Here is a 27149-nt window from a genome sequence, read left to right on the forward strand (position 1 = left end):
ATATCGTCTAGGTGTGTAGTAGGCTATACCATCAAGGTTTGTGTAAGTGCTCTCTGTGATCTTCCTACGAGGATGAAATCGCCCGATGATGCATATCCTCATTGTTGTGGGGCATGCTTTCTTTCCTTTGGAATTTCTATGCAATCCTGCATTACGGAACTTTACTTTCATTATAAGTGTCTTAGTATATGTTTCTAAAACATAAGAACTGCAGTATCTTTGCATCTGAAAAATAATGTTTTTTAAATGTCATCAGATAATGTAATCATTCTCAAACAAAAAAATTTTTTTGCAGTTTGCTTGAGTCAGGACCCAGATAAGATTCGTACATTGCAGTTGCTTGATTTGTCTTTAAAGTCTCTTCTAATATATATGTTTCTCCTCCCATCTTTTCCCCCAATTTATTTTTTGAAGAACCAACTTATTTGTTAAAAACTTTCCCACATTCAGAATTTGCTGATTTCCCTGAGGTGTCGTCGTACATGTTTCTGTTTCCTGTCTATGCCATAAGTGTACAGGCTTAGTCAGATTCAAGATTATATTTTGACAAGAATGCTCACTGGTGGTGGTGTATACGCCCACTAAGAAAGGTCTGCTTGTCTTTTTGATGGCCGTTGCCTAGATTTATTAATTAGTCACTGGCTGGTGCGCTCTCTCTCTCTCTCTCTCTGTCTCTCTCTCTCTGTCTCTTTCTCTCACACTCTATCTCCGTCCCTCGCTCCCACTCTCTCTAAAAATTAATGGAAAAATATCTGCTGGTGAGGATTAACTAAATAAGTAAGAACATAAATAAATAAATAAAATGATGCATGAGTGAAAAACCTAGCAGAGAGCAGAGTAGAGTAAGTTTAGGTTTTCAGATTCTACACTGCAGTTGATCTTTAGAAAACTATTACTGTACAGTTTTGGTGTTTTTGCAAATAATATCTACAGTTATCTGAAAAGGCTGTTAAAATACAGAGTGACTGTATGAAGTGTGTTAAAGCATATAGATCAGTGGTTCTCAACCTTCCTAATGCCACAACCCTTTAATACAGTTCCTCATGTTGTGGTGACCCCCAATTTCATTGTTACAAATTGAACATAATTAAAGCATAGTGATTAATCGTAAAAACAATATGTAATTATATATATGTTTTCCGATGGTCTTAGGCAACCCCTGTGACAGGGTCGTTCGACCCCCAAAGGGGCTGCGACCCACAGGTTGAGAACTGCTGATATAGATCAGTAAGATAGAATTTAAGAGTCCAGAAATTTATGGTTAATTGATTTCTGACAAAGGTGCCAAAACAACTCAATGGGAAAAAAGTAATCTTTTTGAAAAATTGTGCTCTTTACATATCCACATGCAAAAAGTGAAGTTGAACACCCGCTTCATACCATATACAAAAATTAACTGAAAATGGATAAAAAATTTGAGTGTAAGAGCCAAAACTCTTAGAAAAATATGGGGGTAAATCTTGGTGGTTTCTTAGATATGACACCACCAACAAAAGCAACCCAGGGAAAAATTGAACATCAAAGTATTTAAATTTTGTGCTTCACATTATACCAACAATGAAAAGACACCTCTCAGAATGAGAGAATTTTTGCAAGTAATATATCTGATGAAAGACTTGTATAAAGAACTTACAACTTATCAATAAAAAGACAACCCAATTTAAAGCTGAGCAAAGTATCTGAATAGACATTTCTCCAAAGAAGACAGAAAAACTGCATCATTAGCACTGAGGGAAATGCGAATCAAACCTGCAATGTAATACCACTTCACACCCACTCGAATAACCAGAATCAAAACATCTATGTGTTGGCAAGGATGTGGAGAAATTGGAACTGTCATACATTGCTGATGGGAATTTAAGTGGTATAGCCAACTACTGTCTGGCAGTTCTTGAAAGATTAGACAGTTACCAGAGGACAGCAATTTTACTCCTGGTAATATACCCTAGAGCAGCAGTCGCCACCTTTTGGACCTCACGGACCACCGGTTGGCGACCGCTGCCCTAGAGTTGGAAGTGCAGGGGTAATGCCCTGACCAATGTGGCTTGGTTAGAGTATCGTCCCATACACCAAAAGGTCGTGGGTTCAATTTCCAGTCAGGACACATACCCAGATTGTGGGTTTGGTCCCCGGTCAGGGCACATACGGGAGGTAACCAATGGATTCAGTGTTCCTCACATCCATGTTTATTGCTCTCTCGTCCTCTAAAAAAAATAAAATAAAAAAATGGGGTGAGCCAAAGGAGTTTTACAGTTGTAATATAAAATAATGCAATAGTAAACAATAATTAACTTCTGTGTACTCACAATTGTCAATCTACTTTTTGCCCAGCCCTAAATGTCTACACCAAATCCTATACATGAATGCCCATAGCAGCATTATTGATAATAGCCAAAAAGTGGAAACAAGTGTCCAACACATTAATGGGTAAATGAAATATGGTGTATCCACACAGTAGAATGTTATCTGGCAATAAAAAGCAAGTGCTGATGCTATCTATATTCTACAACACCTTATGTGCCTTCCAATTCTGTCATTGCAAATACACTGCAATGCAAAATGGAGCTGGACAGAGTTGGACTCTCTTGCTCTGCCACTTATTCCATGAGTGACCAGCTAATTGAGCAAATCGCTCTGACAGTACTTCATGTTGTGAAGGTGAAGTGCCGAACTCAAGTCACAGGTCTCCATGCTACCTTCTTTCCTTGGAAGTTCCAATGAGCTAGTTATTAGGAGAACAGGCTTAGAGCTATGAACCAGGAGGTCATAGAGAACATTCTGAGTGATTTTTCTCTTTGCAAAGGAATTTGTGTAACTTTCTTCCAATTTAGTATAGTTAAAATAAGCACAAGTTTAAGAGATAGGTAGTTGAGTACAATGTGTGTCATATTGTGTAAGTCTGTTCCATATGTATCTCAACATTTGAAGGCACTTTTAAGTGAAATTTGGGGATGGGGGGGGCGGAGTGTAAGAAGTAGGCATACGCATAAATGTGAAACTAAAACATCAAGAGAATTCAAGTAAAGTCACCATACAAGGGCTCAATCATATACAAGTGCGTGTGTAAGAAAGCCAAAATAATGGAAAATTAAAGACTTTTAAGTTATTTTTTTATTTTAAAATATATGTTTATTGATTTCAGAGAGGGAGGGAGAGAGAAAGAAACATCAATGATGAGCCTGGCCAGCATTGAGCTATGATCCAGGAGGTCACGGTTCCATTCCCCGCCAGGGCACATGCCTGGGTTGCAGGCTCCATCCCCACTAGGCGGGCGTGCAGGAGGCAGCTGATCAATAATTTTCTCATCATTGATAGCCAACTACTGTCTGGCAGTTCTTGAAAGATTAGACAGTTACCAGAGGACAGCAATTTTACTCCTGGTAATATACCCTAGAGCAGCAGTCGCCACCTTTTGGACCTCACGGACCACCGGTTGGCGACCGCTGCCCTAGAGTTGGAAGTGCAGGGGTAATGCCCTGACCATTGTGGCTTGGTTAGAGTATCGTCCCATACACCAAAAGGTCGTGGGTTCAATTTCCAGTCAGGACACATACCCAGATTGTGGGTTTGGTCCCCGGTCAGGGCACATACGGGAGGTAACCAAGGGAATCGAACCGTGACCTCCTGGATCATAAGTCAATGCTCAACCACTGAGCCACACCAGCAGAGCTTTTTTCCTTCATTTTATTTTGCTATTTTCCATCACCATTTATCCCCTCATACCCCCTTACACCTCCACCTCCCCACACGCAATCCCCACACTGTTGTCAGTGCCCGTGATTTCTCTTTTTTTGCTCAATCTGTTGCAGGAAACCCCCGGTTGGGCTCAGGCTGCCTGTCGCTGTGTCCAGTAATGAAGGCAGGGTTGAATCACATAAGGCTTTTATTGAGAAGGCCAGTCAACCAAGAAGACAGGGCACTTACAAACATTCAAATCCTATCTTCCCAGTAAGGCGTAGGGGACAGGATTATAAAGGGAAGGGGTAGGGTTAGGTGGCCCTGGAGGTCCGTGGATGTCAGCTGTTGGCCTTAGTCATCAGGTGATGAGATGATGTTTTGACTCCAGGTGGGTCTGTCTGACCCTGCTTATCAAATCTGCTTGCTGGATTCACAGCTGACTCACCTCCTTAATCGCTTCACACAGGCCTTGAAAAGGAAACTTAAAATGTAACCCCCTGTTCACATATAAGAAACTTAGCCCCCTAGTCACATAAGTATATGTGTTCTAAGATTTAAAATATGATTATTTTTCAGATTAATTCAGGTGCTCTATCAGATTATAGAACCCCCCCTATTAAATCCCTCCACCCCTCTCCCTTTTTCATACCTCCCTCCCCCATCAGAGCTGTCTGCTTGTTCTACAGTGTGTTTTTATAGTTTGTTCTTTCTCTGACTGGCGTATTTCACTTAGCATAATGTTCAAATAAACTTACTTGTGAGGATACCTTAAGGAGACCCAAGCGAGACTCCACTTAAAATTTGTAAGCATGAGCTTGAGTGCCTTTGTCCACCGCTCCTCCGTGTTCAGGCGGGTTCTGATGGAGTAGAACTCACCGGCTCCCGGGTCTCCCATCAGGCCGTCCCCCACGTGGATGGTGTAGGGCATGCAGAGGGCGGGCTCGCCCTTCTCCGCTGCCTCCTTGAACTGCTGCATGCAGTCCAGGAAGGCCACCATCGCCTCGTCAAACTTGTTATCCACCAGAGCGCTCTGCCCCGACGTGCAGAACAAAGGCAGCTCCACCGAGTCGTCTGTTAAGGACTTCAGATAGGAGTGGTCTCCGCAGGGGCTGAGCCGGTACCTCTGAAACTGCAGGCCGACTGTGTTAGACAGGGCCAGGAGCAGCAAGGCCGTGTGCCCCCAGGCGGCGTTGATCTCACTCCAGCTCCAGGGGACAGTGGGGGTGGCAGCCCAATCTGAAGCTATTGATGATGGCCAGGGGGCCATCACAGCAGATCTCAAACGCAGCCTTGAAGGCGTTGGTTCTCTTCAGCCAGGTGAGCTGGGTCTGGGCATACAGCAGCCGGTCCTCCGCGCTGCACAGCTCATCCTGCAGTTCCAGGTGCTGCTGTTGCAGCTCACTGAGGTCCCTGTAGTACTGCCTTTCCTGCTGCTCCAGCGTCTCCGTCTCTGCCCGGGCTGCCCCCAGAGCCACAGCTGCCCGTTCTCGGTTCTTCTCCACCTCCTCCAGCTCCTGGACCAGCCTCGCTTCCTCCAGCTCCACGGCCTTCAGCTCCTCCTGCAGTGTCTCCCTCGCGTCCTCACTTAATCCATCCCTGGTCTCCAAACAGCGCTGGTAGTTCTGAATGTCAGATTCTGAGGCCCTGCGCTGGGTGTCCAGCTGCTCCAGAAGACTGTCAGTACAGCCCTCGCACAGGGGGTGGCCCAGCTCTTCACCGGCTAGGATGTCAAAGACACCGCTCGTGGCTCTCTGGGTGCTACTGAGAGTCCCCACAGAGCCCAGCTCCCCGAGCAGGGTGAAGTTGCTGGGACTGGACCAGGAAATCTCGTCCTCACTAAGGGTGGTCCAGCCGGAGGCACTCTCCTGCAGCTCTTCAAGGCCTGTCTCCATCCCGGAGGCACAGCCTTCCTCCGGAGCTGCTCCTGGCTCCCCCTGGGCTGAGGGGAATTTCGAAGCTGCAGGTTCTTGGCTGAGGTCAAGGCCCAAGGTCTCCGAGGAACTAGTCCGCTTCAGGGGCCCGCGGCAGAAATGGCATATGAAGCGGATGGAGGACATGGTGGAGGTTTTGACTTTCACCGTTGACTCTAAGTTTCCTCTGGCTCCCCTGTTACTTCTCCATTTATACTTTGTAAGGTCCCATAGGGGAGTGAGTTTTAAAATGCATATCTCATCTCTCTCCGCCTCAAACCTTACCCTCCCTTAGCTGTTTTAGATAAGGGAGTCTTTCTCAGTAGAAAATCCAATCATCTCACTTTCTTTAAAAAATATATCTTTATTGATTTCAGAGAGGGAGAGATAGAAACATTAATGATGAGAGAGAATCATTAATTGGCTGCCTCCTGCATGCCCTTGACCAGAATCGAACCCTGGACCCTTCAGTCCACAGAGCCAAACCAGCTAGTGCTAAGGCATATCTTAAGAGTAATCTTTCTTCACTTGATCTTAGCCAAAAGGCCGAGAAGAGATGAGAGTAATCTTCCTAAACTTAAAATCTGATCATGGTACCTCCCTCCTTAAAATGTTTAATGCCCTTATCTTACAGTGGTTCTCAACCTTCTGGCCCTTTAAATACAGTTCCTCATGTTGTGACCCAACCATAAAATTATTTTCGTTGCTACTTCATAACTGTAATGTTGCTACTGTTATGAATCATCATGTAAATATCTGATATGCAGGATGGTCTTAGGCGACCCCTGTGAAAGGGTCGTTCGACCGCCATAGAGGTCGAGACCCACAGGTTGAGAACCGCTGCCTTAAGATAAGGTCTTAGCATCTTAACCTGATACCAAGGCCTCTGCCCATCTTTTCAGCTTCTCTTCTCCCTTCCTCCCTCCCTCCCTTCCTCCCTCCCTCCCTCCCTCCCTTCCTCCCCTCCCCTCCCCTCCCCTCCCCTCCCCTCCTTTCTTTTCTTTTTTCTACTTTTAGATTCCCTGGACATCTTCCACTTCATAGAATGGGAAACTGAGGCATGGAGGTGGGGGTATGTGGCAAGGATCGTGATATATAGCAGGTGGCCAAGGGGTCCCTGCGCTGGGGATTGTGCCTCAGGTGGGAGGGAGGGCTGAGCAGGGCAGGTGTGGCCTGGGTTAGGGAGCCCGGGGTGGGGGTGGGGGCGGGGGCCAGAGGGGTCAGGGCGGGCACGGAGAATGCCCTTCTCGTGGGAGGCGGCCTTGTTGATGAGCTTGGGGTACACAGTGGACGCCCCCTCATAGAGCACACCCTCACAGCTGAACATCTGGGAGATGGGTGTACCGGTCGCAGCGGCTGCAAGTCTCGGTCCCTGATTGAAGAGCTGGATGAAGTCCAGACCTGCTGCCACCAAGGCCCTCAGCCTGGTGAAAAGGTGGCCCGCAGCACTCCTGGGCGGGGCACAGCTCTGGGACTTGAAGAGACCCCAGCGAGACTGCACTTACAATCTGTAAGCATGAGCTTGAGTGCCTTTGTCCACACTCCTCCGTGTTCAGGGCGGGTTCTGATGGAGTAGAACTCACTGGCTCCCGGGTCTCCTATCAGGCCGTCCCCCACGTGGATGGTGTGCAGAGCGCAGGCTCCCCCTTCTCCGTTGCCTCCTTGATCTGCTGCATGCAGTCCAGGAAGGCCATTATCGCCTGGGCAAACTTGTTATCCACGAGAGCGCTCTGCCCCCCAGGTGCCAAGACTGTGTCTTAATCACTATTCAACACCTGGCACAGTGACTGGCACAAAGGAGATGCACGCACAGTATTTTTCTGATTAATGAGAGAATATCTATTAAAAGTTCCAAAATGAAAGAGAGAGAAAGAGGAAAGGAAAGGAAAGGAAAGGAAAGGAAAGGAAAGGGAAGGGAAGGGAAGGGAAGGAAAGGAAAGGAAAGGAAAGGAAAGGAAAGGAAAAGGAAAGGAAAGGAAAGGAAAGGAAAGGAAAGGAAAGGAAAGGAAAGGAAAGGAAAGGGAGGGGAGGGGAGGGGAAGGGGAGGGGAGGGGAGGGGAGGAGGGGAGGGGAGGGGAGGGGAGGAGGAGGGGAGGGGAGGGGAGGGGAAAGGAAGGGAAGGGAAGGGAAGGGAAGGGAAGGGAGAAGGGAAGGGAAGGGAAGGGAAGGAGGAAGAAAGAAAGAAAAAAGGTCCTACTTCATGGCACCTTTTGGTGACTGCAAATAAAGAAGAAAAAAGTTTACAAAGGCAAAAAATCAGATTGACTTAAGAATTCTCACCTATCAAAGCAATATTGTTAAGAAAAAGGAGTTTAGCCCTAACCGGTTTGGCTCAGTGGATTGAGCGTTAGCCTGCGGACTGAAGGGCCCCAGGTTCGATTCCGGTCAAGGGCATGTACCTTGGTTGTGGGCACATCCCCAGTAGGGGGTGTGCAGGGGGCAGCTGATCGATGTTTCTCTCTCATTGATGTTCCTAACTCTCTATCCCTCTCCCTTCCTCTCTGTAGAAAAAAATCAATAAAATATATTTTTAAAAAAAGAAAAGGAGTTTAAGGAGATATTACTTCACCTGTCAGAATGGCTATCATAAATAAATCAACAAAAACAAGCATTGGCAAAAGTGTGGAGACAAGGGAACCCTTATGCAGTGTTGGGAATGTAAATTAGTGCAGCCACTAGAAAGAGTATGAAGATTCCTCAGAACATTAAAAATAGAACTAACATGACCAGCAATTCCACTTCTGGGTATTTACCTGAAGAATTCCAAAATACTCCTTTGAAAAGACATATGCACTCCTATATTCATTGCAGAATTATTTACAATAACCTAAGTATCCTTCAATAGGCGAATGGAATATTACTCAGCCATAAAAAAGTGAAATCTTGCCATTTGTGACAACATAGACCAGAGGGTATTATGTTAAGTGAAATAATCATACAGAGAAACACAAATACCATATGGTTGTACTTACATGTGGAATCTAAAGAACAAACTCTGATACAGAGAGGAACTTGATGGTTGCCAGATGAGAGAGGGGTTGGGGGGGGTGTGAAAAGGGAAAGGGATTAAAATGTACAAATTGACAGTTATAATAAAAAACCACAGGATGTAAAGTATAGCATAGGGAATATAGTCAATAAGTATGGTGCCAGATGGTTATTATATTTATTGTAGGATCACTTTTTAAGATAAAAGTCTAACCACTATGCTGTACACCTAATATAATTCTATATAATAAAAGGCTAATATGCAAATCAACCAACGGCAGAAGGACTGCCAAATGACTGGTCGCTATGACATGCACTCACCACCAGGGGGCAGACACTCAACGCAGGAGCTGCCCCCAGCCCACAGGCCCCAACCAGCAGTGGTGAAGGGCAGGGCTGGTGAGTGGGCAGCGCCAGGCCAGCCAAGGCAGGTGCAAGCGGGGTCCCTTGATTGCCCTGTAGGTTGCTCCGCAGAGGGAGGTGACCAGCAGTGGCAGTGGGGGGCGGGGGCTGGCAAGCGGGTGGCACCAGGCCAAGGCGGGTGTGAACGGGGGGCCCCAATCACCCCACCAGTCGCCCCACAGATTGGTCCTTATTGTTGGCTAGGCCTGGGGACCTTACCCATGCATGAATTTCATGCACTGGGCCTCTAGTCTATATATATAAAAGGCTAAGTGTGTGTCCATCCAATCAGTTGCTATGATGTGCACTGACCACCAGGGGGCAGACACTCAACACAGTAGCTGCCATGATGCACACTGGCCATTTAAAAATAAATGGCACCGAGTACCTGGCGCCAACCAACCAATACTTGGCTTTCCCCAAGGGACACAGGCCCCACCACCACCCCCAGAGCGACATCCCATCAAATTGCAGCCAATGCTGCCAAGACCCCATGGCACAAAATGCGGCCCACAGCCCAGCCCCAGCCCGGAAATGGTGGCTGTGGGTACCAGGTAATGATGTCACATAGCAACTCCCGGCTTCCTCTCCTTAGCGACTAGCCTCCTTGGAGTTTCTTCCGCACAGGAACACGACCTGCTTTATAGCCAGGTGCAAACATTTTACAAATTACAACATTAACCAAATGTTTGTGAAGCATTTTCCTGTGCCTCATCTCATTTGATCCTCACAGAAGTCCTGGAGTAGGTAGATAGGAGTCTCGGTGGAATCCTATTTTCATTAGCAAGTCGCAAATAGTGTTATTAAAATATTTCTTCTCATTAATTTCCATGTGCATGAATCCGTGCACTGGGACACTAGTAACAGAATAAAGAAGGAAAAAATCTCATGATTATCTCAAAAGTCAGAAAAACCTGACCACACTCAATATCCATTCGTGATTACAACTCTAAAAAAATAAAAAAAATAAAAAAAACCTATGTCTTTAGCAAACATCACACTTAGTGGTGAATTATTCAAAGCTTTTCCGCTTAGTCCAGGAATGTGTTAGGGATACCTACCATCCCCATTTCTATTTTCCTGGAGGTGCCAGCTAGTTCAAAAGGAAAGAAATAAAAAGTCACAGGGATTGGAAAGGAAAACACAAGACTGATATTTCTGTAGGTGACTTAAATGTGTTTGTAGAGAAATTTAAAAACTATAAAAATTAGACTTAAAGTTTGGAAGATTTCTAGATACCTTTTTATTACTTACCAGTATCAAACATAAAATGAACTTTCAACAAGAGTCCACTGATCAGGAGGAACAATGGCCTTGGGAGAACTTCTCTGGCAGAGGGAGCAGGATGACAGGACTCAAGTCCCGTAGAACCACCTCCGAGGTGACTTCAAGAAACAGCTCTGGGAATAGACCACAAATACCGAATATCAAACAGCTGCAAGAGTCGGTGCCTCTAGTTGCCAGGATCCCTTATCCGGGTGTCAAAGAAAGAATTCCTAATTTGTGCAGCCTGATCAGACCTGTATGTTCTTAAAACCATTGGGACATCAGTGGGGTGCATACTATAGGCAAACTCTCCGGCATCTTGCCTTTTGGACTTACCAGTGATATAGTTGGAGATAAATCCACACTAACAGGTATATCAGCTTTACTCATTTTTTAAAAAAACTTTTTAGTTTGAGATAATTCAACCTTGCAGAATAGCACGAAGAACTAACTCCAGGATGCCTTCACTCGGGTTCACCAGCTGCTGACATTTGGCTGCATTTGCCGCGTGCTTGCCAATCGCTCCCCATCCCCTCACACGTGTCTGTGTCAGTGCGTGTCCTGAGCCACTGGAGAGCAGGTTGCATATGTCATGACCCTAAATCCGTCAGGGTGTATTTCCTAAGAATAAGGATATTCTCTTTCGCAAACAGTACACTTTTATAAGATTCAATGTTGGTACAAACTATCCATATATAACCCACATGCAGATTTTATCAGTTGTACCAAAAATGTCCTCTTACAGCAATTTTACTTTCCTGATCCAGCATCCCATCCAGGATTGGGTGTAATATTTGTCTTGTTTTATTTAATCTGGTATAGTTTTCAGCCTTCTTTATCGTTCCTGACATTGATATTTTTGAAGAGGTGTTTTTACTACCTCCTTCATTTCACTTGATGAAGAGTTGGTAAAAGACAAATTGGGTTGGCCCTGAAGGCTGTTTCTTACCTCCTCCCTACATCAGCAATTTTCTTTTCTTTTTAAAAAAAAAAATATTTTATTGATTTTTTACAGAGAGGAAGGGAGAGGGGTAGAGAGTTAGAAACATCGATGAGAGAGAAACATCGATCAGCTGCCTCCTGCACATCTCCCACTGGGGATGTGCCTGCAACCCAGGTACATGCCCTTGACCGGGATCGAACCTGGGACCCTTGAATCTGCAGGCCGACACTCTATCCACTGAGCCAAACCGGCGAGGGCTATATCAGTAATTTTCAACCTGCGTGCTGTGGCAGGCACACTGGGGTGTGCAAGAATTTGTAAAACATGCAATACCTGACTAGTCAGGGGCACTGACCTCTTCCCTCTGACTGTCAAGCTAAAAAATGACAACAGCCAACACAACAATAGCCACTTGGTGTGAATGAATCAAAACGATACCTATTTTCTGCTCCTCAGAGGGCGGGACCATGCCAGCCAGGTGCCTGGGGCCGCGTCCCGTGGGCTGTGGGGCAGGCTGGTGATTGGCACTTGGTGTGTCCCCTCAGCTGGGGCCAGCCCACCAGTGCTCTGTGTGTTCCTAGAGCCAGACTCGTTTCTTAGCCCATGTGGGGGCAGCCCCACAGCACCTCCAGTGGGCCCAGCAGGCCTCACTCACCCCTGCGCACATGGTCTAGCTCAGCACAGATGGGCCACACTGACGACTGGTGAGCGGGGGCTGTGACATTGGACGGGTCTCGTGGACAGGAAGCGTGCAGGCCTGTGCAATGACCACGATGGTGGCAGTGGCTGGTGTGGCCGCTCCTGTAATGGCCACTCCAGGCTAGTGCTCAGGCATGTTCATGAGTCACTAGGTGGCACTGCTCCTAAGTAGCAAAGCGTGGAGGAAGTCCAAAGCAAAGCCCAACGGGAAGAAGCTGCGGCCGAGGAGGAGAAGGTGTACCTGGAGCCAGAGTATGCCAAGTCCAGGATCACCGACTGTGAGTTCAGGGAGCTGGTGGTGCTGCCCCGGGAGATCGACCTCAACGAGTGGCTGGCCAGCATCACCACCACGATCTTCCACCACGTCGACCTGCAGTACAGCACGATCTCGGAGTTCTGCACGGGGAGGCGTGCCAGACCGTGGCTGTGTGCAGTACACAGTACTACTGGTGTGAGAGCCAGGGAAGACGGTCAAGTGCATTGCCCCCCAGTACGTCGACTTGGCCATGAGCTCTGTGCAGAAGCTGGTGACGGATGAGGACGTGTTCCCCAGCTCCTTCGAGTCCCTGGTGAAGAAGATCTGCAGGTACCTGTTCCACGTGCTGGCCCACATCTACTCGTCCCACTTCAAGGAGACCCTGGCGCTCGAGCTGCATGGACACTTGGACACCCTCTACATCCACTTCATCCTCTTCGCCAGGGCGTTCAATCTCCTGGATCCCAAAAGACCGCCGTCAGGGACGACCTCACGGAGGTGCTGTGCAGCGGCGGGGCCCACGGCGGGGGCGGCACGGACGGGGCCAGCGGTGGGGGTGCCGGGGCACAGAACCATGTGAAGGAGAGGCGAGCCGCATGGCCAGACAGGCGTGCACGTGTGCAGAGACGGTGGCATGTGTGCCGGCGTGTGTCCACCTGTGTGCGCACATGTGCTGGGCACGCTGGCAGGAAGCCGGAGAGGGGACGCTGCCCAGGCCAGGCCACGCGGAGTGTGGACCCCGGAGCCGGCGTCTGCCTGCTTCCCGCGCCGTTTTCCTGTTGGATGGACAAGTGCCGCTTGTCGAGAAGCACCTGAGACTCCTTCCTCTGCTCAGCACACCGAGGGGATTCTGCTTTGTCTCCTCCGGGCTTCCTTTCCTTGTCTTCTCTGCGGCCCGGCCCCACCTCCCCGGCTCTGCCGCTCTGAGAAGTCGCCAGTGAGATGGGGCTCCTCCCAGGCCTTGGGCTGCAGACCAGGGTTCCTCTTGGTCGTGTTGCTTCAGGGCGGGTTATCTTACATTCCTCCTGTCTCCCCCCCCACTGGATCTTGGCTGTTGGCAGTTCAGCATGGGGGGGGGAGGGGGGGGGAGGCCAGAGATGCTCTGCAGGGCCCCCCAGCCCATGTCCCCGTTCCTCCTGCCCCTGCCGCCCAAGAGGGACCCCGGGACTAGCCGGCCTTGGGACCAAGGCATGGGGGCTGCAGCCTGTGCGGAGCAGCTGTGGGCAGAAGGCAGAGCCTTGCACGCTCTGCTCCTCTCTGTTTGTTCGAATAAAAAGAATTCTCTCAGGTTAAAAAAAAAAAATGATACCTATTTTGTCAGATGGGCAAATATATATTTTTGGTGTGCTACAGAATTTTAGTAATTTAGTTTATGTGCGCCACGAGATGAAAAAGGTGGGAAATCGCTGCCCTACAGGTTCTGAGTTAGCACAAAGGAAGAACAGGGTGGTACCGGTGATGGGGTTCTGGGGGCTCCCCATCCTAACAAGACCACTTCCTGGCCAGGTTGCTTTCATGCTCCAAGGCTGCATATATTCTCTGACCCCTTTTCCTCTAGAGAGAGCATTGGATGGGGGAGGAGGGGAGGGTGGAATCCCTCTTTACTGAAGAACTTTCTTGTTTTTAAATATATATATATATTTTTATCGATTTCAGAAAGAGGAAGGGAGAGGGAGAGAGAGAGAGAAATATCAATGATGAGAGAGACTCATCGATTGCACGCCCCCTACTGGGGATCCAGCCCCCAACCCGGCATGTGCCCTTATGAGGAATCCAACCATGACCTCCTGGGTCACGGGTGGACGCTCAACCTCAGCCACCCCAGCCGACTGAAGAGCTTTCTTAAGCACAGGTCTCTATGTAGAACATGAGGCTTGGGAGATCATTGTGTGCTTAGCTCATAAATTATTTTATAATAAACCCTTTATGTTTGCCCTTTTGGGCACTAGTGGGATTATGTATGTGTGTGATGTGCACACTCATGTGCGTGCACCCCCTTTGCACTGTAATTAATGATCCAGTCCACCTCAGTGCTATGCATTTTTGGAAGCGGCAAAATCCAACTGCCTCCCTCCCCAGGGTAAGAAACGCCGCCCCCCCCCCCCCCCCCCGCGCCTCCCAGTCCTGGAATGTGAGTCACTTGGAGGGAGGATGCGTGGGTCTCCATGGTGTCCACTGATTCCAGGCGGGTAAATCTTCGTGTGTGTGTGTGTGTGTGTGTGTGTGTGTGTACGTGCGCGCTTGCTCAATAAACCTACACAAGAGAACCTGAGTGATGGAGGAATAGATGTTATATATTTAGTTCATTCTTTGAACCGGAATTGGCTACAAAGTTTTTAAGCAACCAAGTAACAGTATCTCATGGCAACATGTTAGAATATCGAAGGTGAATGGAAAGGATTATGATGCATAGAAAATCCAAGTTGGAATGTAGCTGACTTGCAGATAAACACCAGTTTGCAGCTACTGAAAGGTGGGGGGAGGGACATATAGTTTATTACAAACCAAAAGAGCCAAGATAACAGGCTCGGAGAAATGAAGTTCAAAGGACTAGAAGTGGCTCCTGAATAGCAGTGAAAAGTCCAACTTGGTTTCACTAACATGACTTCGCAGCGGCCTTCCCCCGGCGATGACTTTGGCATCTACTACGTCCTGTGAGCCTCTGTCCACTGCGGCTTTCTCACTTGGGGCGGGGGCGGGAGCCCACGCTAAAGCAGTCGGGGAACGTGCCGCCTTTGGGAGGGTTCCCCCAGACCTTACCCACTGGAGGTCCCCCGGAAGGAAGGAAAGATGCTATTTGACATGTAGGCAGTAGATATTCCTGAAGGCGACAGCCCAGACCTCCCGTGACATCGGTAAATAGAAGTGAAACAACTCTCCATGTAACAGTGAGCCCTTTCAGACCCGCAGGGTGGTGCAGGGGGGAGGTGGCCATCAATGGAGACCCCACCTAATACCGTAGATGAAAAGACAACTCATCAAGGACAAAGATGCCGGGCTGCCTGGCCAATAGCCAACTTACAAAAGGAAATGGTGGAGGGAGGAGGACTCCCCAGGAGCCCAGAGAATCCCCGCCCTGCGCAGGTCCCGCTGACTCACCTGAGCGCTTTCCTTCTGAAGCTTCCTGTTTGGGACGTCCTAGATCAGTCACTTCTTTAAAAAGATCTTAGGTCACCTCCTGTTCGCTGTGCGGTCTGTGCCACACGCCTGCATCATTCAATCTAACCCTCACCACCAGCCTCGGAGGCGGGCAGTGTTCCTGTCCCATAGATGAGAACCCCGCATGAGTCCCAGATCCTGTAACTCAGTGGTTCTCAACCTTCCTAATGCCACGACCCTTCAATACAGTTCCTCATGTTGTGGTGACCCCCAACCATAAAGTTATTTCCGTTGCTACTTCATAACTGTAATGTTGCTACTGTTATGAATCGTAATGTAAATATCTGCTATGCAGGATGTATTTTCATTGTTATAAATTGAACATAATTAAAGCATAGTGATTAATCACAAAAACAATATGTAAGTATATATGTGTTTTCTGATGGTCTTAGGCGACCCCTGTGAAAGGGTCATTCGACCCCCAGAGGGGTCGCGACCCACAGGTTGGCGACCCACAGGTTGAGAACCGCTGCTGTAACTGGTAAGCGGCAGGTCAGGATGTAAACCAAGCTGTTTTTCACACAAGGTCTATACTTGTCCTCTCTTTCCCATGTGTGTGTTTGTCTATGTCTATATATAGATATATAATATGCACATATGTATATTCGTGCTTTTAGTATATGTACATAATATGCTCTCAATATGTATATATGTATGTGTGTACACACACCCAACTATTAATATCCTATATAATAAAAGGCTAATATGCAAATTGTCCCCTCCACCAGGAGTTCGACCAGGGGCAGGGTGGCTGGCCAACCGCCTGTGGCTCCTCCCCACCACTCCCCACCCCCCAACCCCCACCTCCAATCAGGTTTCCCCCTTTGGGGGCTGGCCACAGCCCCTCCCTCTGACCAGCCTGGCCCCATGGGCCCCAATCAGGGGGGGCCAGCCGGATCCCACCCATGCACGAATTCGTGCACTGAGCCTCTAGTACAGGAGTCCTCAAACTACGGCCCGAGGGCCACATGCAAATACAAATATTGTATTTGTTCCCGTTTTGTTTTTTACTTCAAAATAAGATATGTGCAGTGTGCATAGGAATTTGTTCATAGTTTTTTTTTTAAACTGTAGTCCGGCCCTCCAACGGTCTGAGGGACAGTGAACTGGCTCCCCGTTTAAAAAGTTTGAGGACCCCTGCTCTAGTATAATATATAACTCCAAATAACTCTTGACAGATGGTAGGTAGGTAGGTAGGTAGGTAGGTAGATAAACATTCCTTCTCTCTACATATCACTGCACACCCCTTAATATATTGCCATAGGCCAATGACTAAACCACTGAAACATAGTACCTCATCTATAACACAGGATTTACAAATAATTATGCACACTCCATAGAACTGTTTCTAGAATTAAATGGGAAAATATATGTTAAGTACTTAATATTGCGCCAGGCTTAATTCATGATGGCTATTGCTATTATTAAGTACTATCTACTATTATTACTACTAATAATAATTAAACGTCTTGCCCAACAAGAAGGGACATGCTTTGCTATTTAGAGGGAAAGTCTGCGTTTTTAGCCAAGCAGTTCTAGGGCTCTGAAAGGCCACTATGTTCTGGCCCCTTTGGTCTGAGGAGGAAACTTTATCTCTGCTTATTTGGCTGCAGGCACCGTTCAAAGAGTTCTGGACTAAGTAATGCAATTTTAGACTCCAGGCTCGAATACTTCTGTCCTTGTGGGGATGTGCTTGATGGAAGCCTTATTAAGAAGGCTTCTGGCCCGGGCCGGGTGGCTCAGCTGATTGGAGCATCATCCTGTACAATAAAAGGTTGCATCCCCTGGTCGGGGTGTACAGGAGGCAACCGACGGATGGATGTTTCTCTCTCTCATCAATGTTTTTTCTCTCTGCCTTCCTCTCTAAAATCAATAAACATATCCCTGGGTGAGGATAAAAATGAAAAAAAAGAATTCTGTGTCATGAAATTGAAAGAGACATACTTTAAAATTATTTTTTTAAAAATCTTTATTGTTGAAAGTATTACATAGGTCTCCCTTTTCCCCCCCATTGACCCCCTCCAGCCCCCCCCCCCCCCCCCCCCCCGCCCCAGGCCCTCTCCACCCCCACGTCTGCGTGCATGGGTCATGCAGATGTGCATACAAGCTCTGTGGTTGAGTTTTCTGTTCCCTCAAAACGCTCCTTCCTTTCCCGGTGACGCCCAGTGCCGAGTGTGCAGACCACTGCCGCGGCTCCCCGGTGCACCCGGGCGGGAACCAGCCGCACTTGCAGGGCGTGACGGGCCTGCGGAACCTGGGCAACACGTGCTACATGAACGCCATCCTGCAGTGTCTCTGCAGCATCTCGCCGCTGGTGGAGTACTTTCTCTCCGGAAAGTACATCACGGCTCTTCACAAGTAAGCCCGCTGTGCCCCCCCAGGAGGGGCTGGGGAGGGAACCTCTGGGTCCCTGTTCCAGCCGGTGGGGGCTTCAGCGCCCAGACACCAGTCTAGCAGTGCTTCTCAACCTTCCTAATGCCGCGACCCTTTAATACAGTTCCTCATGTTGTGGTGATCCCCAATTTCATTGTTACAAATTGAACGTAATTAAAGCATAGTGATTAATCACAAAAACAATACGTAATTATATATGTGTTTTCCGATGGTCTTAGACGACCCCTGTGAAAGGGTCGTTCGACCCCCAAAGGGGTCGCGACCCACAGGTTGAGAACCGCTGGCTAGGGAGCGTGCAGTGGTGGGGGGGTGGGGTGGGGGAGGAGTCCTCCAGGAAGGGAAGGAGCTCCGTTTGGGGTCCGAGGCCTGCATGCTGGAGTGTGAGGTGTCCCCTTACATGAGAGCCCCCAGACACGCCGCTCCCTTCCTCCCAGGGACTGCAGCAAAGTCGCCACCGCTTTTGCCTACGTGATGACGGACATGTGGCTTGGAGACTCGGACTGTGTCTCGCCAGAAATACTTCGGTCAGCTCTTGGCAACCTCTACCCGGCGTTTATGAAAAAGACGCAACAAGACGCCCAGGAATTCTTGATTTATGTCCTGAACGAGCTTCATGAGTCTCTGAAAAAGGTCAGTAGAAGGAATGGTCTTGACATAGGGTAGACCTTCGGCTCCATCCGCAACTGTCATCTGTTCGGTCAGTATTGCTGCTCGTGCCAAGCACAGGTGCTGGGGGGCTTCAGGTCAGCATCTGAGTAGTCTGTGCTTCCCTAACCTAGCCGGTCATCAGAACCACCGGGAAGAGTCAGGACGCAGCTGCCAGGCCTCGCCCCAGTGCTGGGTGTGGGGTGGGGGTGGGGGGGATGTCTGGGCTGTGCTCTGGGAAAGCTCACCTGGTATTTCCAGGGATCAAACGGTGTGGGAACCACTAATTCCGTTCCCTTTACCAATTACATCTGCATGGCCTACTAGTACTTTTTAAAAGTGAAAATCACATTTTTTAAATAAAAAATATGATTCCTCCTGAGTTATAACATCCAGAACTTTACAACTTAAAGTAAGTGTTCTTGGCAACAACAAACCCAAGAAACTATTAAGTTCGGTCTTAGATTACAGACAGATCTGCGGACCGTAACGTTCCATCTTCATGCCAAACACGCCCAACCTGAATCCCTCGTCCAGTTGGGACAGTTAATAAACCATGAAGTTGCCACTTACTACGGGTTTTGCTTTTATTTACACGACTCACTGCCTTCAGCCTTGACTGGAGACCCACAGTCCCCAAAGATGTGTCCTTGACGTTAGGCGGTGTCCTTGTGGTGTCAGCTTACCTCATCGCTGGCTCCAGGAAATACTCAGCATAAAGGATCACAACATAGCCATTGGTCCTTCTCATCTGCAGCTCTCGGTTCCATTGTTCAGTTTAACTCCTTATAAAGTATTCATGGCTGCACTTTTTCTAGCCAGAGGGAGGGTGGTGGTCAGTAAAAGCACCTAGGTTCTGTCAGCCGGTCGCAAATAAACAGCATTCTGGTTTCCAAGACCAAACTTGGAATTAGAGGCATTAATTACATCACTGTAGGGGGAGCAGGCCCGGGCACCAGGTGTGATCCAAGAAGGCAGCCCAAGCGCAGCTCCAGGGTAGAGCTGACTGGAGCTAATGCGCCTTCCAAGTGTGTGGGTCCCTGACAAGTCAGGGTGCGCTCCCGGTCGTGCTGCCCGGAGGGTGGGCGAGGGTCAAGCCAGGCTCCAGGCCAGTTAGTCAGGCTGCCTCAGAGATTTACGATCTGCTCTTTTCAGAAAGTTTTCTCGGAATAGACATTTCTCCAAAGAGGACATACAGATGGCCAATAGACACATGAAAAGATGCTCAGAGTCACCAATTATCACAGAAATGCACATTAAAATCACAATGAGGTATCATCTCACACCTGTCAGAATGGCTATCATCAATAAGTCAACAAACTGACAAGCATTGGTGAGGATGTGGAGAAAAGGGAACCGTCGTGCACTGCTGGTGGGAATGTGGATTGGTGCAGCCACTGTGGAAAACAGTATGGAGTTTCCTCAAAAAATTAAGATTGGAACTGCTTATGATCCAGAAATTCCACTTCTAGATTTATATCTGAAGAAACCCAAAACACGAATTTGAAAGAATATATACACCTTTATGTTCATTGCAGTGTTATTTTTAAAAGCCAAGCTATGGAAACAGTCCAAGTGCCCATTAATAGACGAGTGGATAAAAAAGCTGTGGTACATATATACAGTGGAATATTACTTAGCTATAAAAAGTAATGAAATCTTACCATTTGTGACAGCATGGATGAACCTAGAGAGTATTATTATGCTAAGTGAAATAAGTTACTCAGAGAAAGACAAATACCATGTGACTTCATTTATATGTGGGATCTAAAGAACAATATAAATGAAGAAGCAAAACAGAAAGAGACTCATAAATACAGAGAACAGACTGATGGTTGCCAGAGAGGTGGGGGTTGGGGGACAGAATGAAAACTCTGAAGGGATTGAGAAGTACAAATTTGTACTTATAAAATAGTCATGGGATGTGAAGTACAGCATAGGAAATATAGTCACTAATCTATACTAATAAAAGCCTAGGTGGCCCTGTACACGACGTCATCACAAGATGGCCACCACAAAGATGGCTTGCACAAGATGGCCATGCGCACAGCGGAGGCGGGGCCCGGTGGCCACTCCACACAGTGAGGAGTCAATCAGGCTGGCAGGGGAATACTTAGGGGGTGATCAGGCACGCAGGCGAGCGGTTAGGAGCCAGTGGTCCAGGATTGTGAGAGGGATGTCTGACTGCCGGTTTAGGCCTGAACCCAGGGATCGGGCCTAAATCGGCAGTCGGACATCCCCCGAGGGGTCCCAGATTGGAGAGGGTGCAGGCCAGGCTGAGGAACACCCCCCCCCCCCCGTGCATGAATTTCATGCACCAGGCCTCTAGTCTATAATAATAAAAGCATAATATGCTAATTAGACTGAACGTCCTTCCAGACGAAGCCAGGGCTGCAAGGGAAGCCTGGGTCCCAGGTGCCTGCTGGTAGCCAGAGGGAAGCCAGTGCCAGCAGCCTGGGGAAGAAAACCCTATTCTTGCACAAATTTCATTCATCGGGCCTCTAGTATTGTAATAACTGTGTGTGGTGCCAGGTGGGTACTGGAAATATCAGGTGGAGCACTCTGTAAAGTATATGATTGATCATTATACTGTACCCCTGAAACGAATACAACATAATATTGACTGTAAACTGTAATTGAAAAAAGTTTTAATTAAGAAATAAAAATAGCCCTAACTGGTTTGGCTCAGTGGATAGAGCGTCGGTCTATGGACTGAAGGGTCCCAGGTTCGATTCTGGTCAAGGGCATGTACCTTGGTTGCGGGCACATCCCCAGGGGGGAGGTGTGCAGAAGGCAGCTGATCGATGTTTCTCTCTCATTGATGTTTCTAACTCTCTATCCTTCTCCCTTCCTCTCTGTAAAAAATCAATAAAATATATATATATTTTAAAAAGAAATAAAAATAATTTAAAAAATAAAAAGTGTTTTCTAACAAAAGGAGAAGTAGCTAGGGAACATAGCCTGAAGGGACTGGTGGAGAGAACAAATTCCTTGATTGCATCTCCAGATCAGCTTGCATGACTGAAAGCTAGTCTGAAACTTACCCAGAAACTCTTCCCAGGAAAAACTGCCTCCCAGGCCCTCTGTCGCTCTATCGTGAGGCTGTGAGCTTCTGGAGCCATGGCCATGTATGTCACCAGGTTAGGGGATCGTTCCTCAGCTTCCCTAAGGGGGGGGACTGGCTGGATTATCAGAAGTCACACACACTACATGCTCTTAAGAAGTTCTCACTCTGTGTATTGTCTGACTCCACAACATGGTTTCTGGCGGCAATCTATTGTTCTGATAGAAAAAAGGCAAGTCATCTATTAAAACCTTTTTGATAACCAGTCATTGGTTTCCATCCCTTGATGTAGTTCCACCGAAGAAGATCCTGCGAGACAGGGTCTGTCCCGAGATGCTGTAGGAAGGCGATTGCCAGCGAGACCTCCATCGTCACCCGGCTGTTTGAAGGGCAGCTCAACTACAGCATCATGTGCCTCAAGTGTGAGAACTGCACCTACAAGAACGAAGTCTTCACAGTCCTCCCCCTCCCCATCCCATCCGAATACAAGTGCTCTCTCCAGGTAGGGCTCTCACTCCTGCTTGCTTTCTTGTCTGGTTCTATCCGGCCCTGGATTCTCTGACGCCTGTTTCCTGTATTTTCTAGTAAGGAAGGGGCTGCTTTATAACTTTAAAAAAAAATTGGAAGCCATGATGATAACATGTTATAGACAAGCGACAGACAAAAGTTACTGTGACCTCAGTTGCATTTCTATGTACCCAATAAAGCAACCTTGTTGTAAAATTGAAAAGATAAATGGGGTTTATTCGATCTGTTGTCATGGTGTGGTGCATATAGGGAATTTAAACTTTCTTGCAAAAAATTTATGGCCTTTCCTTATCTCAAAGGTCTGTAGGTCCATTTTGGGAACTAGATATAAAAGATTCTGACTCAGTCTTGAGCTCTTATATTTTATTTACTTATTTATATATATTTTAAATATATTTTTTATTGATTTTAGAGAGGAAGGGAGAGGGAGAGAGAGATAGAAACATCAATGATGAAAGAGAATCATTGATTGGCTGCCTCCTGCAAACCCCCCTACTCGGGATCAAGCCCACAACCCCAGGCATGTGCCCTTGCCTGGAATCGAACCCAGGGCCCTTCATTCCCCAAGCTGATGCTCTATCCACTGAGCCAAACCAGTTAGGGCGAGCTGTTACATTTTTAGACAAAAGCTGTGAAGTGTGTGGGGAAAATAGAATGGAATCTAGTGCCTTAGTTTACTTCTTGAATTTTCTTCACCATAATACCAAAAGCTAATGTAGCGGAGGGTGTGGTGGTAGAAGGCAGGGAGCAGTTTGGAGGCGGGAGCAATGCGTCTCCTCTCAGGATGATACACATTTACCAGAATTGGAGAATAGAATCCTACTAATTCAGAACGGGACTTGTTCGCAGATCAAATGGCTACAGATGTCTGGAAACGAATCCCAAAGACTCTAAATGAGGTGCTGGTGTGTCTACTGAAAGCAGAATCTGTCCTCCTCCCCTTTAGGTTAATGGTTTGTAGAGCTGAGGGTACCTGGCTACACTGAGGACATCTTCTGGGCATGGGATCTCGTTCTCTCTGTTCTGCTGGCTTTATTATGGGTTACCTCAAAAGCCCAAGACATGGTCATGGTCCAATCACCAGGTCACTTTTGTGACGAGACGAATAATGTAAAACAGCTGCCTGACTGGTTAGTGGAAACTTCACCGTCAATATTATTCTGAAGTTAACATGCTGATTCAGAGATTAGATCCCAATGGCCACGTGGGTCCACTTCAGTGATGGAAGTGAGCAGGAAGCACCTCCTTTGCAGAGAGACAGCCCCCCCCCTCCCCGCCCCCAGATGCAGCTTGTGACGCTGGCGTGTCCTGGACCTACTGGCACTGAGGAAGGCAGCACGGGCTCTATTCACAGAGCTCTTCGGAGGCTGCAGTATGAACTGAGCCTGGGTGACCATTGATCCAGCTGGTCACCCAAAGCTTTTTTACCTCAACAGGACTGTCTCCAGTGCTTTTTCCAACAAGACACACTGACCTGGAACAACCAGATTTACTGTTCCTTTTGTGAAACTAAGCAAGAAGCAGCTGTGAGGGCCAGTATTTCCAAAGCACCGAAAATAATGATCTTTCACTTGAAAAGGTATGGATTTTGACATTTTGTGAGCATATTTTTAAAGATATATATTTTTATTAATTTCAGAGAGGATGGGAAAGGGCGAAGGGAGAAACATCAATGACGAGGGAGAATCATTGATTGGCTGCCTCCTGTACGCCCCCTACTGGAGATCGAGCCTGCAACCCGGACCATGCGCTTGGGACCCTTCAGTCTGCAGGCCGACGCTCTATCCATTGAGCCAAACCAGCTAGGGCGAGCATATTTCTTGAATAGCTTTATCAAGATAGAATTCAATACCATGCAATACACCCACTTAAAATGTACAAATCAATGCTATCCTATATATTACACTGATTTTTTAAAATTTTGTGGTAAAATGCTAGTATATGTAACATAAAATTTGCCATTTTAGACCATTTTAAGTGTATACTTCGTTGGCATTAATTACATCTATATTGTGCAACAATCACCACTATTTCCAAAACGTTTTCATCACTCCAAGCAGAAACTCTGCACTCATTAAGCAATAACTCCCCATTCCTCATCCCCCTCACCCCAAGTAACCTCTCATCTACTTTCTGGGTCTATAATTCTGCCTATTTTAGGTGCTTCATGTAAGTGGAATCATACAACATTCATCCTTTCTGCTGGCCTATTTCACTTAGCATCATGTTTTCCAGGCTCGTCCATGTGTACCAGAAGTTGGTTCCTTTTTATGGCTGAGTAATATTCCACTGCCTGTATGCCAGATTTTGTTTATCTGTTCATCTGTAGATGGACATTTGGCATTCACTTTGAGTGCTTTTAAAAAATAAATTCCCTGACCCCACCATTACAAATTCTGATTCCACAGGTCTGAGGCAGAGTCTAAGCATTCCTATTTTAATTTTTATTTCCCCCCACCAAATTTTATTTTAAAACTTTTGAATCTACAAAGAAGTTGAAACTCTGTCATGAATACCCATCTGCCCTAAAATGTTCATTAGTTGGTGACATTTGGCCACATTTCCTTTCTCTTTTCTGTCTTTCTCTCCTCTTTCCCTCCTTCCCCCCCACTCCATTTTCTTAGCTGAACCATCTGAAGTAAGACGCAACACCACGGCATTTCATGCTTAGATACTCCACCACGTGTCACCTGAGAATAAGGACATTCTCCTGCATAATCGCCATTATCACGCCTAAGAAATGTGACAATAATTTTATATCACCTACGATACAGTCCATCCTAATTTCTCCCATCCCCAAAATGTCTTTTATTACTTTTTTGAAATCTAGAATCCAATCAAGGGTCCTACATTGCATTTGGCTGTCTCTTTCCATCTAGAACAGTCTTTTCCCCTTTTTATATATCTGAACTTTTTTTTTCTTATATTGAGCCTTTGAGGAGCCCATTGTTTAGACCAGTGATGGCAAACCTATGACACGCGTGTCAGAGGTGACACGTGAACTCATTTTTTTGGTGGATTTTTCTTTGTTAAATGGCATTTAAATACATAAAATAAATATCAAAAATATAAATCTTTGTTTTACTATGGTTGCAAATATCAAAAAATTTCTGTATGTGACACGGCACCAGAGTTAAGTTAGGGTTTTTCAAAATGCTGACACGCCGAACTCAAAAGGTTCGCCATCACTGGTTTAGACTGTGTCTTGTTCTGGATTTAGTTAACTGTTTTCTCATGGTTAGATTCAGGCTAAATTTTTAAAAAATTTATTTTTATTGATTTCAGATAGGAAGGGAGAGGGAGACAGAGATAGAAACATCAATGATGAGAGAGAATCATTGATCAGCTGCCTCCTGCAGCCACACTGGGGATTGAGCCCGAAACCCAGGCATGTGCCCTCACTGGAAATTGAACTGTGACCTTCTGGTTCCTAGGTGGACACTCAACCACTGAGCCACACCAGCCGGGCCAGGCTAAATTTTTATTTTATTGTATTTTATTTTTAGCAAGAATTTGGCATAGATGATGTTGTGTGCTGATCACCTTGCAACAGGAGGCACACCATAAAAGTTTCTCTCACTATTAGTACTGTTAGGTTTGATCCCTTAGGTAAGGTGGTGACTGCAAAATCTCCCCATTTAAAGCTGTAGTTTCCCCTCTGTAATTGGTATCACTCTGGACCTATGGACACTTAAACCTTATGTGTTTCATATCCATTACTATCATCATTCTTCTTGATGCTCAAGTTGTTTAAAATTGGCCAGTGAGATCCCTTCAAGCTTTTGTTACCTCATTAGTTAGCTCATTTAGTTTTAATAAAATATAATTGCAGGCACAAAATTCATCCTTGTTAGATGCACAGTTCTATGAATTTTTAAAAATGCACAGTCATGTGACCATCAGCCAACATATAGACTATCTCTATCACCCCAAAAAGCTTTCTCATGCTCCTTAATAATCAGTCCCTTCTCTACTCTCAGCCCCTGGAAATTTGTGATCTGATTTCTATCCTTATAGTTTTGCTTTTTCCAGAATGCTCTATGTTATACTATATGCAGCCTTTTGAGTTTGGCTTCTTTTACTTAGCACAATGTTTCTGAGATGAATTCGTGGTGTGTTGTAGTGTAGTGTAGTATTTTTATTGCTGTGTAGTAGTCACTTTTATGAAGGTACCACATTCACCAGTTGATGAACATTTGGGTTGTGTCCGGTTTGAGGCAGATGCGGATACAGCTGCTATAAACATTAGCATATGGATTTTCATGTGGAGATAAGTTTTCATTTCTTTTCAGATGCTACCTAGGCATAGGATTGCTGGGTCATATGGTCCCTTTGTTTTTTCAAACAAGGCTGCTTGCTTTCAGGCATAAGCCTACCTCAGGCTCATCCAGGAATTGCCCTGCCCCAGACCTAAATCAGCCATTTTTCCAAAATGAACCTAACGTATTTTTTAAGGAGCTCCGGGGTGATTCTGTGATGGACTCGGCTTTGGGAACTGCTGATCCATATAGCAAATAGAGAATGTGGCAGGCGTTTCACAAAATTTTATCCTATTAAAGAGATGTTAAAGCCTAAGACTTGGCAAGCTGGACACCGCCAAGACCACGTGTGCTGATATCCAGAAGAGGGAAACTGAGGCAGCTTGGCTAGAGTGAATGCACCAGCCGCTCCGCAGTGAAGTCTCCAGGTGCTGCCAGTGTGGTTCCTTCTCCCCGGTGCCCCCTGGATTGACCCCACACTGTCTCAGGTCCTGACCCGAGCTCTTGGCCCCCTCCAGTCTCAGTGTTGACAAGGCCTACGGATGTAGAGCTCCTAAATAAACGTAGTACGAAACACTTCTGTGAATACACCTGCACCAAATAATCTGTTTAAGAAATTACTTTGAACTGTACTTAGAATTGGTCAAGGTATGGGGACTTCATGCCTGAGTGCTGCACAAACTCACTTGTCATTTCACACATTTATTGTCTCTCCAGGTTTGACATTCTGGGTACAATGAAAAGGAAACTGAGGACCGATATTCATTACCCACTCACTAACCTGGACCTTACTCCTTACATTTGTCCAGTTTTCCGGAAACATCCTAAATATAACCTCTGTGCAGTGGTGGTGAGTAAAATACAACTATTTAAAAAACACAAATTTGAAGAAAACTGTAGAATTATCTGCTTAAATGCCTGCGCCTTCTATCTTTCCCTGACTTCTCCTATATGTTGC

General features: G+C 46.7%; 1 protein-coding gene and 2 pseudogenes across 1 annotated transcript in view; 2 read left to right on the forward strand and 1 right to left on the reverse strand.

The window, feature by feature from the left end:
• Positions 1–4429: 4429 nt before the first annotated feature.
• Positions 4430–5735, reverse strand: LOC139003123 (beclin-2-like; annotated as a pseudogene).
• Positions 5736–10323: 4588 nt separating this feature from the next.
• Positions 10324–12958, forward strand: LOC139003087 (MOB kinase activator 2 pseudogene; annotated as a pseudogene).
• Positions 12959–14743: 1785 nt separating this feature from the next.
• The window catches only part of USP50 (ubiquitin specific peptidase 50), a 34491-nt gene continuing 22085 nt past the window's right edge, over positions 14744–27149 (forward strand). The window contains exons 1-6 of the mRNA XM_070423048.1: positions 14744–14796; positions 17468–17659; positions 18130–18325; positions 21697–21906; positions 23369–23511; positions 26909–27041. Coding sequence (XP_070279149.1) covers positions 14744–14796; positions 17468–17659; positions 18130–18325; positions 21697–21906; positions 23369–23511; positions 26909–27041 — 927 coding nt within the window. The remainder of the gene's footprint in view (positions 14797–17467; positions 17660–18129; positions 18326–21696; positions 21907–23368; positions 23512–26908; positions 27042–27149) is intronic.

This window comes from Myotis yumanensis, unplaced genomic scaffold, assembly GCF_028538775.1.
Source record: "Myotis yumanensis isolate MYYU_CA2020_CCGP unplaced genomic scaffold, mMyoYum1.0.hap1 SCAF_1, whole genome shotgun sequence".
Taxonomy (NCBI): Eukaryota; Metazoa; Chordata; class Mammalia; order Chiroptera; family Vespertilionidae; genus Myotis; species Myotis yumanensis.